The sequence below is a fragment of the Meleagris gallopavo genome, chromosome 2 (genome assembly GCF_905368555.1).
Source record: "Meleagris gallopavo chromosome 2, MGAL_WU_HG_1.1, whole genome shotgun sequence".
Lineage (NCBI taxonomy): Eukaryota > Metazoa > Chordata > Aves > Galliformes > Phasianidae > Meleagris > Meleagris gallopavo.
The window spans coordinates 44,834,309-44,844,857 of record NC_139405.1 but is presented as its reverse complement, the minus strand read 5'-3'; the positions used below and the strand labels follow the sequence as shown (position 1 = coordinate 44,844,857).

The 10,549-nt window shown below is 40.1% G+C and overlaps 1 protein-coding gene across 1 annotated transcript; it reads left to right on the top strand.

Annotated features, from left to right (window-relative positions):
• The first annotated feature begins 5,428 nt into the window (after nucleotides 1–5,428).
• On the top strand, nucleotides 5,429–6,752 carry MAS1 (MAS1 proto-oncogene, G protein-coupled receptor). Its single transcript, XM_031552672.2, has one exon. The coding sequence runs from the start codon at nucleotides 5,698–5,700 to the stop codon at nucleotides 6,685–6,687; it is 990 nt and encodes a 329-aa protein (XP_031408532.1). The 5' UTR covers nucleotides 5,429–5,697; the 3' UTR covers nucleotides 6,688–6,752.
• Nucleotides 6,753–10,549: the final 3,797 nt, after the last annotated feature.

The following is a 10,549-nucleotide window of genomic DNA, read 5'->3' as shown; positions in this document are numbered from 1 at the left end:
GGAGTAAAGATTATTTCAGGGCGCTCTTTTTCACTAGGGCAGGCAGTTCAGAAGTCTGACCAGCAACTCTGTTTGAAGAATGCTTTGAACATCTGTAGATGGGAAGCTCCAGAAAAAAGGCAGGTTGAAGGATGGAACACCAGCATACCAGGCCCTTCTTTCATTGTCTTGACAAGTAGTACAAAGTGTCCAAATGTAAGGTAATGGGATATGATCATAGTATCTTATCTCAACCTGAACAACATGAAAATTAAGCTTATTGGCTAGTTGGCACTCAAACTATGTATTTTAACCTTTTATCATGGAAAGATCTGACTCATCTTTCATGTATCTCAGGTATTTTCTAACCCTACAACTTCTGCTTTGCACAACTGAAGCTGAAGTGGTCTAAACTGCTTTTACTAGTTATTCATACAAGCCGTGCTATTACTTACATTCTGATAGCATTCTCTCTCCAGTGGTTATCATAAAATGTTTCCTGTAATATCTAACACAATGTAGCAGATGGCCCTAATGCTTGGTAGCTGTTGGATCTGTCAATAGGCAGATGCAGTGTATTTTCTTTTCTGATGTGTCATGATGCTGGATTTGGTGCTACTGTTTGACCCACCAGTGAGTGTCCCAAGAAGGAAATAAGATTTAGTATGACTTTACTAAAACTGTAATTTCTGGTGTGGACAAACTCCATTATCCCCAGACAATACCCCTCTGCATGCATTAGCACTAACAGGTAAGCTACGGACAGGCCTGTACAGCCTCAGAAACCCAAGTCTGCTGCAAGGATAGAGATAACTCCTCATGTTCAGTGTGTCTAAAGACAGAAGCCATCTGAATGAGAAGGTTTTGTGAAGGGCTCGTAGTGATTACTCATGAAGAGGGAAACAGGGACACAACATTGTTGACCAAAGACGGGCAAAAAGCAACTAACAACAGATCAGAGTGCAGAATGAAGTAAGCCTGATTTGAGAAGAAAGGAGACAGCTGTTTTGCACTTTATTAAGGCTGGAGAGAAAAACAGAAGGGGTGCCAAGGCTCCTCCTCTCTGTGGCTTGATGGAGTACAGGTGGAGAGCAGGAACACATTTCCACTCACAAAGAACTCTTCTAAACCAACAGTTCAGAAATAGATCACAGAGATTCTTTGACAGTTAGATGCTTGAGTATTTTAGTAGAGATAGGAATTATTTGACCAAGAGTACCTTTTCCATTTATTCCTTATAACTTTTAAAATTATATTTTATATTTTTCCTTTCCCCCTCTCCAAAAAACACAGAAAGATGTACAATAGGAAACCATGTTAATTTACATTAGTTTCTTTCAATCTCATAGCATTGCTAAAAGCCCCTCAGTTTCCCCTACTCTCCTGCATTTCTCACCCTTCTTTGATTTGGGAAACTCCCTGCAATTGGTTCCTGTCAGCTTCCTCACCAATGCTCTGTCAAGATGCAGAGGCACAAGCACCTATTCAGAACATCACACGTGATATACTCCTCCACGTGATATCGCATGAAATGCACCCATACAGCTTCTCTCTCCAAACTGGCTGATTTCACCTCTGGCTGTAGGGTTGCACAAGCAGCGTCACACTTTGAAGGCTGCACCAGGCTGTCTGACAATGTCCACGGATGGAATGACACCTGCAGGTGCTGCCAAAACTCATCCCTTGTGGTTTTTTTTTACGTGGTTTGTGCAGATATATAATTAGGACATGCAACTTGCAGAGAATCCTTTATATATTGGCACCTGCACCCAACACATTAAACCCTCTAATTTGGTTTATAATTCACATATATTTATCTAATGAATGAATGAACTGTGAGTTCTTTTTAGCTTGTCTTCTGCTTCCAGTAGCTGAAGACAGAACGTGAAATGGTTCATAGGCTCAAAGCAAAATGATAAAAAGGCAACACTGCCAGCTTTGTACATAGAGGGTATTTGAAAGCGTGCATTCAACTTACATCTATTGCTAGGCTGCTCTGTCCCACCAAGCTGATGTCTCATAGAAAAGTTTGAGGATAAAATATCATTCATACCATATTGTGCTTCATAATCAATTTAGATTGAAATGGATAGAATGTCTATACTGGTATTCATGAGTTCATGTCCAATATTCATTTCTAATCTTGAGATGCGCTGGAGTTCCATGCTTTGCTATTGTAGTCCTCTTGTTCAACATCTGAATAGTTAAACTGATTCAGAAATAACTACTCAGTCTCTTGGCAGCATCTGATATGAGTACTCCAACAGTCGGAAAGCACCGGATCACCCTGCCATATTCAATCCTCCTTTCACCTCGTAAGTTACCAGGTACAAGCTGGGTTTGTGATCTGTTCCCCATAGACCAGGTTTCATGCTGCTGCCTTGGCCATGATGATGACTGATGATGCCCTAAGGATCAGTCATGAAGGAAATGCTGTGTGGTATGAGTTATCAGTAACCATCATCCACCCAGAGACACAGAGGCAAGCACATCCCTGATTTTGGAACATTTTGTGCAGCAGACTCAATAGGCTATAAAAACAAGTAACTTGCAGTGCTAACAGACTCCTACAATGATCATCCTCACTACTCACACGTACATCTCATTTTATGGATGAGGAACTGGTTTTTTCCTTTTCCAAAGCAGCTTGAAATTTTTGGTACCATAGCTGTTATATGTGAGGTAGATTAGAATTTAAATGAACAAAAGGGCAATTAGAAGTTTTTTCACTTCTTTCTGTTACTTTCCTAACTTTATTCTGACCCTCCCTTTGGGGTCACTTATTTCTCATGTTAGTTAGTAGCTTTTCCCATTTGGGGATTTGGTAGTTTTAGTGAAACATCTAAAGGAGAAGACCAAGCAAATTCTCTCCTTTTTTGGCGAAGAATGTTTGTTCTGCTAATATCTGAATAGAAAAACAATCTAATACTTGGGGCAAAAGCAGGGGACATCCTCGGGGGACTTTCATCTGCTGCTAAGCTTGTTTGAACTTTTCAGGGGAGAGCGTTTAAATCTCAAGGAATACTGACATCTGCTTTGTATTTCTGTGATGTTGGTTTTTTTGGTTGTTTACTTGCTTGTTTTTTTGTTTGTTTGTTTTTAGAATAATCTTGGGATATAATTTTTACCAACAGAAATGTATGTATGAGACTAACTCAAAAGACTTGTCTATTTTCTTTGTTCTGTGGTTTAGTTTTTCCTTCCTTCTTTCTTTTCTTCTTTCTTTTCTTCTTTCCTTCCTTCCTTCCTTCCTTCCTTCCTTCCTTCCTTCCTTCCTTCCTTCCTTCCTTCCTTCCTTCCTTCCATGTTCTCTTCCTTCCCTCTTCATTTCATTCTTTCCCCTTTATCTCTCTCCCTCTCCCTCTCTTTTTTTCACTTTCTTTTCATTCTATTCTTGCTTTCTTACATTAAAAAGTAATTTAAGACACATTTCCACACCAACTTGTATTTTTTTAGATGGCATTTGGTGGCAGAGTTCTAAACTGAGATTTTTCCTTCAGATTTTATCTTCCCCAAATAGATTTCCTGCTCACTTTGTGTTTGTTTGTTTAAACTATGTCTCTTGGTATTGTGACAGCTCAGGACAATTTTCCATATACTGCCATTCAGTTCCCACAATAGTTAACTCCCAGGCTTTCAGACAGATGACTTGCCAACTATTGAGTGATGCCATTTGAAGCACAGCTTCAGATGTAGGGCTCTTTCCTTGGTATGCCTCAGTCATTTTGAGCAATGGGATAACTGCACACTTATTTTGAGGGAGTCATGGTCAGAATGATTATTTGCTCTCCCTCTTACCAAAGACAAATGGTTGGAAAAGGTAAACTTCAGCTTCTTCAAGGAAGTTCCTCAACAGCTTCATGGAAATCTGAACAGACCATGGATGTATCTGGAAGGAGAAGATTCTTTCCATTCTCATCTCTGAATGTTTTCATGTGGGAATGACTGTAGTAAGTCCAGAACTTTTTGTTCTTCATTTCACTCTCCAGAGAGAAATAGTGTATTGATACAGATATATGAATCAAACACAAGATCAAGTCTTTACATATTGTTCTTTCCTATTTCTTTTAACTCATGAAGAAGATAGATTCTCCTCTCCTTTTCTCCTACGAATTTTTACTGCACTTCCAGTAGCACAGTGTTTGAGCTACCTTTCCTCTATAGCTTTTCCAGAACGCTGCTTTTGGGAATTCTGCCACTCTTTCCAGTCACTGCACTTACCTGCTTCATTCACGCTCACTTGTCTTCCACATTTCCAGCTATGTTGTTTGTTCCTTCCGACTGAGTCTCAGACGGTGGCACAGTCAACATACAGGTGAGATCATCATTACCATTTTTGTGCAGGTTTAAATGCCAGCAAGCCCTGAGGCTTCCCAGGTTGTTTACTAATGCTCTTTTTTAGACTGTGATGTCCTGTCTGAAGAAGCTGTTGTGAACATGGGAAACCCAGGGCTCATGAGGGAAAATTTATGATTGGAGTCAGTGGCTCTGTTTCAATAATCACTGCAAGACTTATCCCCAGTAAAACTTCTTTCCCTTGCATTTGATGTTCTTGACTGCTTGAGGATATAGGTAAATTCCCATTACGGCATGTTAACAGCCAGGGCAGCCTATATAGATGAACCAAGGCAACTGGGCAAGCTCATTGCCAGTAGTTTTTCCTTGGAACAGCAGTAAATCAGCAAGGGCTCTGAGGTTACATTATCATTGAGGCAGGTAGGAAGTTAAAAGAGAAGAGAGCATGACACATTCCTACATACCAATGAAAATCAACGGAAGCCAGTGCTACTTATTCTCTCTTGTGGGATAAAAAGAGACTTTTGAAGGGAGAACTTGTTCCAAAGCAACTGTTCTAACCATTATAACAATAGCAGGGAACCTGAACAATTGCTTCTTGTGGTGGGTTGTGTTTGTAATGTTTGCAGGATATTTGCAGTTCTGTTAAATGGTTCACTGTCTTTAAACATGGCTAAATTGGAGTTGGACTCGATGATCCTTATGGGTTCATTCCAACTCAGGATATTCTATGATTCTGTGAGTGTATACTTTGATAAATGACAGTTAAAGTTGGGCAAATATGAGACTGCCTCAAAACTAAGTCATTTTCCATTACTGCAACTTTACACTTTGAGGAAATATTGAGCTGGGTAACTACATATTAATTTTACTTAATAAATTAAAATCTTCAGGAAAAGGTATTGGTATCAAGTTTTTGACACAACATTTTGTGTTGTACCAGATTCACCTGAAATATGTATGGCTTCAAATTATCACCACTAGCTTCAAAGGGAGCTGAAAAGACCTGTCTGGGAACAATCTAGTGCTCTAGTAAGAACCACCAATCCCATTTGTGATTATGGAACTGCATTATGGAACTTTGCAATGTGACAGAGAGGTTGCATGTTCAGGAGCTCTTCAAGTGCATCTCTATAGTTGTGGTTTAAGTGAACCCCACAGAGAGGAAAACTCTGGATTTTTGCTAGTTTGATGGGCGTAGCAGTCTTTAATACTTGCTTAGAATAGTTCCAGCTGGGTTTCAGCAAGCATTAATATATCAGAGACAGTTTTTCTTTGCTAAGGCTTTCAGATCTGACCAGAAAACCAGGGTCCACAAAATAGAAAGAACAAGGGGAGGGAAGGAACACACAATATTCACAGTATATTTTTATACATATTTACAGAAGGAAGAGCTGTGCTATCCAAACTTGAGCTTTCCCCATGGATGAGTCAAACATAACGTTTCATCCCAGTGAAGGCACAGAGAACATCTCAATGCACAGAAACATTTCTACACAGGAAAGAGTCTGGGAGATATTGACCCCACTTTGGGTAATTATGATCATCTCCTTCCTGGGTTTTTGTGAAAATGGAATTGTCCTCTGGTGCCTCTGCTTCCAGATCAAAAGAAATCCATTCACTGCGTACATCACACACCTGTCCATTGCTGACATCTCCTTACTGTTTTGTATATTTATTCTGTCAATTGAGTACATTGCTGGCTTTGGATTCGCGTATGGCTTTTACTACTATATAACCACCACACTGTCTATTGTCTTTCTTCTCGGATATAATACTGGTCTCTATCTCCTGACAGCCATCAGTATTGAGAGGTGTCTGTCTATTGTTTACCCCATCTGGTACCGCTGCCATCGGTCACAGCACCAATCAGCAATTGTGTGCGCAATTCTATGGACTCTGTCTTTTCTGATGACAATAGCTGAATACTTAACATGCAAAGATGATTCAACAAAGGAACAATTTGATGATGCCAACCATTGCCAAGCAATGCTCATCTTCACATGGATCCTGACTTTCCTGATCTTCATTCCTCTAATGATTCTGTCCAGCCTGATCTTGGTCATCAGGATTCACCGTAACTCTCTGAGACCTCATTCATCAAAGCTCTACATTATCATTGTGGCCACCGTTGTCGTCTTCCTCATCTTTGCCATGCCCATGAGGCTGCTGTATCTTCTGAACTATCACCATTGGTCATCTTTGCTCAGCCAGCAGAACCATGTCACCATTGTTCTCTCCACCGTCAACAGCAGCATCAACCCTCTTGTTTACTTCTTTGTAGGAAGCAGCAAGAAGAAGAGGTTTAAGGAGAGTCTCAAAGTGGTTCTTAGCAGAGCACTTGCTGATGGATTGCGGCCAAGAAGCCAAGAAGTTGGCATGAGCTTGGATATAGCAGAAACAATTTTCTAAGGCTTAGAGGGGAAAATTCAGGGGCAAATAATTGGACTTGTAAGATTTAATAAACTATTGCAAAACGAAAGGTATTTGTCTTCCACAGAATGTAAAAAAATAGTAGAAAAATGGTACTGTTATCTTTGGTGGTTGAGTAATGGAAAAACAAGGACTAGAATAAAGATAACTTTTATTTCTATTTTCTTAATTATTCAAACACATGCTACATCCTGATGTGATTATGTCAAATCAAGGATACCACAGTGGAAAAGAGACAGGCCAACAGAGAATACAAAAAAAGGACACAGAAATATGTTATAAATAGTGTGACATTTATACAAGCACTGAGCACCCATAAATGCTATTGAAGTCATCAGGGCCTGCGTGTATTCGCATTTTTAAAAGTCAAATCCACTAAACACGGGATTCACATTACACACTGGGATTCATTACAGCTGTTTCCAGCTTGTACAAGTTCACAAAAGAGCTGGTCTCCAGGGAGAGCAGAAGAAGAAACCTACATATGGGCCCCATATATACCCACAAACATACAGTGTAGCTTTCTTTGGTCTAGCAGAATGTGTAGGCATACACTGAATGATCAAGTTCCTCTTTGGTCAAGGGGCTACTTCAGAATTTGTTGTCAAAACATATATTGCATAACTTCCAGAGACATCAGCATTCCTTGGACAGTTCATACCTGACATATGGGAGTAGCTGGCAACCTACAGATGCTGTCAACTCACACAGAATTTTTGCCCTAATTGTGAAGGAGAGGGCTGGCTTAGCCCACAGACACCAGTGTTCTTGTATGTTTAGTTATTCAAGGAGTCTATGAGAAAGTCATCTCAACACTTGTTGTCCCAGCCATGTCTTCAGTACTTAACTGTTCTCTGGAGAATGTATATTCCCCCTGTGGTCTCTGTTTCATAACATCCAGAAAAGTGCCTCTAGCAATGCATGACTCAGGTTATAACTCAGCAACACCGTTTCACCTGACTGCATTCTTCTGTATAGTCAGTATCAGGCATGGTATGCTGTGGAATTTAATTCTTAGAGGTGTCTGCTAAACTATAGCCAACCTGCAGAAAGCAGAGGAAGATGACAGCAAGGAAAGGATGGGGCTACGTCATGTTTGTCACGCAGATCTAGACAGTTAGGGAACTGTGGCACTTCCAAAGAGATGTCTGAGAGATGCATTTGCTTCTAGCCCCCACGGGGCTCCAAATTCAGCAGGAACTGAGAGCTCCTGCCACAGGCAGAGGCGCATCTTCAGCTGCCCGCCAAGTTTCCATTGGCTCACTTAATAGTTGACTGGGGAAAGAAAAATACAACCTACCCTTACTTTGTTGAAAGATTGCCAGCCTTGGAATAAGGAAGATGGTAGGTTAAGACCTAGGATTGTATGGGAATTAACATAGAGAACAGATCTCAGGAGGATAAATATTTTTTCTACGCATGTTCCCCTCCTTCCTTACGTTAAAGCACTGCACTGTAATATTGCAGAAGGACTTGGGAAAATAAAAAGGTTACCTCTGTTATCTTCCCAGTTCTCTCACTCCATCAAAACCTTCCCCCTTGACAGCCATTCTGCTTGTCCAAGTTTTACTTCTTAAGACTTTAATCCCGTGCTTGCTGTCTGTATTGATTTAGACAGCAGATGAGCACAGTCTACTTCTCTGACTGGGTACTGATCTACTGAACTGCTGGAATAACAAATCAGCAGAGCACCTGCTGCTGGTGAGAGCAGGATACGGCAAGCAGGCCTGTGAACACCCTGGGGAGCAAAAGGATAAAGTGTGTGGGGTGTCCACATACACGTAGCATGTGTGTGCATGTACAGCTGGGGGCTGAGGCCTCCTAGGGGATTTGTCAGTGTGGATAAATGTAACTGGAATACTAGGGTAGACTTAGCTAAGAACAAATTCTGACTCTCTCTAAAGCTGTTCCCTATCCTTACCTCAATACTTTTACAATAATCAGAGAACCGGAGAGAGGAGCAAAGTTGCAGTAACCCCACATGCAACTTAGCACTCTCAAAGTAATTTGGGCGACACATAATTCACTGTGCTTAAATGTACCCATTTATTGTGACAGATCTGTGTAAAGGATCACTATGCATGCAGCTAGTTCAGTAGATCTGAAAGGGCAATAATATACAACAAGGTGACAATACACAAAGGGCAATTTGTGCACTCATGAGTTGCACATGGTGCCTTAGGGTGTTTATCTTATTACTCCGTTTCACTTGTCCGTCTGTCTGCCTGCCCAAGCCCTCAAACATTTCAGAATTTGAACAACTGTCCACAGATCATATTACAGAGCAGATAAAATTAACAATCATCATGAGAAGAACATACAGAAGTATGATTAGAATAAACAGCTAGCAATTGAAAAATGATTAACATTTCCCAGCCCTCAGACAAAAATATCTTAGGGATGTTCTTTCTTCTTTGTCATGGTGACTGATGACTTGTCTGTGCAGACAGGCTGCAGTACAAGAAGAACTGATAAGCACAATATCCCACTATTAAATAATCATCAAGGAAAATGTGACGTTTCATTTGTTGCACAAGAAATAATTCTCCATCAGCCTGACTTTTTGAAAATTATTTGCATCTGTGTGAGAGGGTGAAAAACCCCATGTTGGTCACATGTTGTTAACAAACACTTTGCACTGATGTGAAATGGAAAAAATGTCCTAGGGGTGAAACTGTCCTCATGGAGTCAGGATATGTGAGTTCTGTTTTAATGCATTCCTAGCTTCTATTCTTTCTGTTTCTCATGTTCTTACCAGTAAAATGAGGTTTATGAAATTTTATGTGTGCGTTCACATTTAAACTGCAAACATTTCAGAAAAGGAGCCATCTCTTTGTTCTCTCTTGTAACGTTTACAGCCATGAGGACACCCTTATTGCCAGGAAGTCAATGGAGTCCACACAAGCTTTTGGTATTTCCAGCATTCTGTTTTGCAGTTTAATTTAACACTTTCTGAAAAAATATCCTTCTTCTGGTTGTTTTGAGCTGCCACTTCCTAGGTCTTTTAATGTCCATAGTTCTTGCACTGGAAAAATCCATGAGCAATTTACTCCAACCAGCCTTTTTATGTTACTTGTGATTTAGCAGATTTCTGTGTGCTTACCAACAGCAGTTCACCCTCCTTTTAAAAAAAAAACCTCATTTTTATGATGCTCCATATTTAACATCGCATGCAGTTATACCCAGTTCTGTTACATCTGCAAGGATCTAAAGTAGCTACTACGCAGCAATGTTTTGACAATGGCATTTTGAACCAGGTTCTATATGCTATTTAGTCAAGTAATCAAAACAATGACATTTAAAGATGCTTTTCTCCTTCAGAGTTCCTGAGCTATCTCATTCGTGGAACAGTTGCCGGCTGTCTGAAAAAATCACCTTGGCTCCACCCTCAGATGAGTGTTAGACCCTTCTGCAGAGGTGTAGACCCAGCCTTGTGCTGTGAGCTGGTGCTCTGCCCTCACAGCCTCTTTGATTTCCCTCAGCACTGTGGCTGGGCAATAGGTGAAGGAGAAAAGATGAAAAATGTTCCTTTCTTATTCTAATAGGAATTTTAGTCTATGGGCTTGAAACATAAACTAATGTGTTAATTTGTTACAATGGTTTTTATCCTAAACTTTCTTCAATTTGCTATAATTATTCTACCACTAACTCTGAGTACTTACCTTTCCTCTGCAATTCATACTATGGGAGTTTCCTCAGGGCTAAGAGAAATACATTTTTACTTGGATATTATTGTTCTAACACTGTCAAGCAAGAAATCATCCTCAACAAATTTTATTTCATAATTTCATTTAATTTCATTTATTTTATTTATTAAGATAAAATGAGTTCTGAATTCACG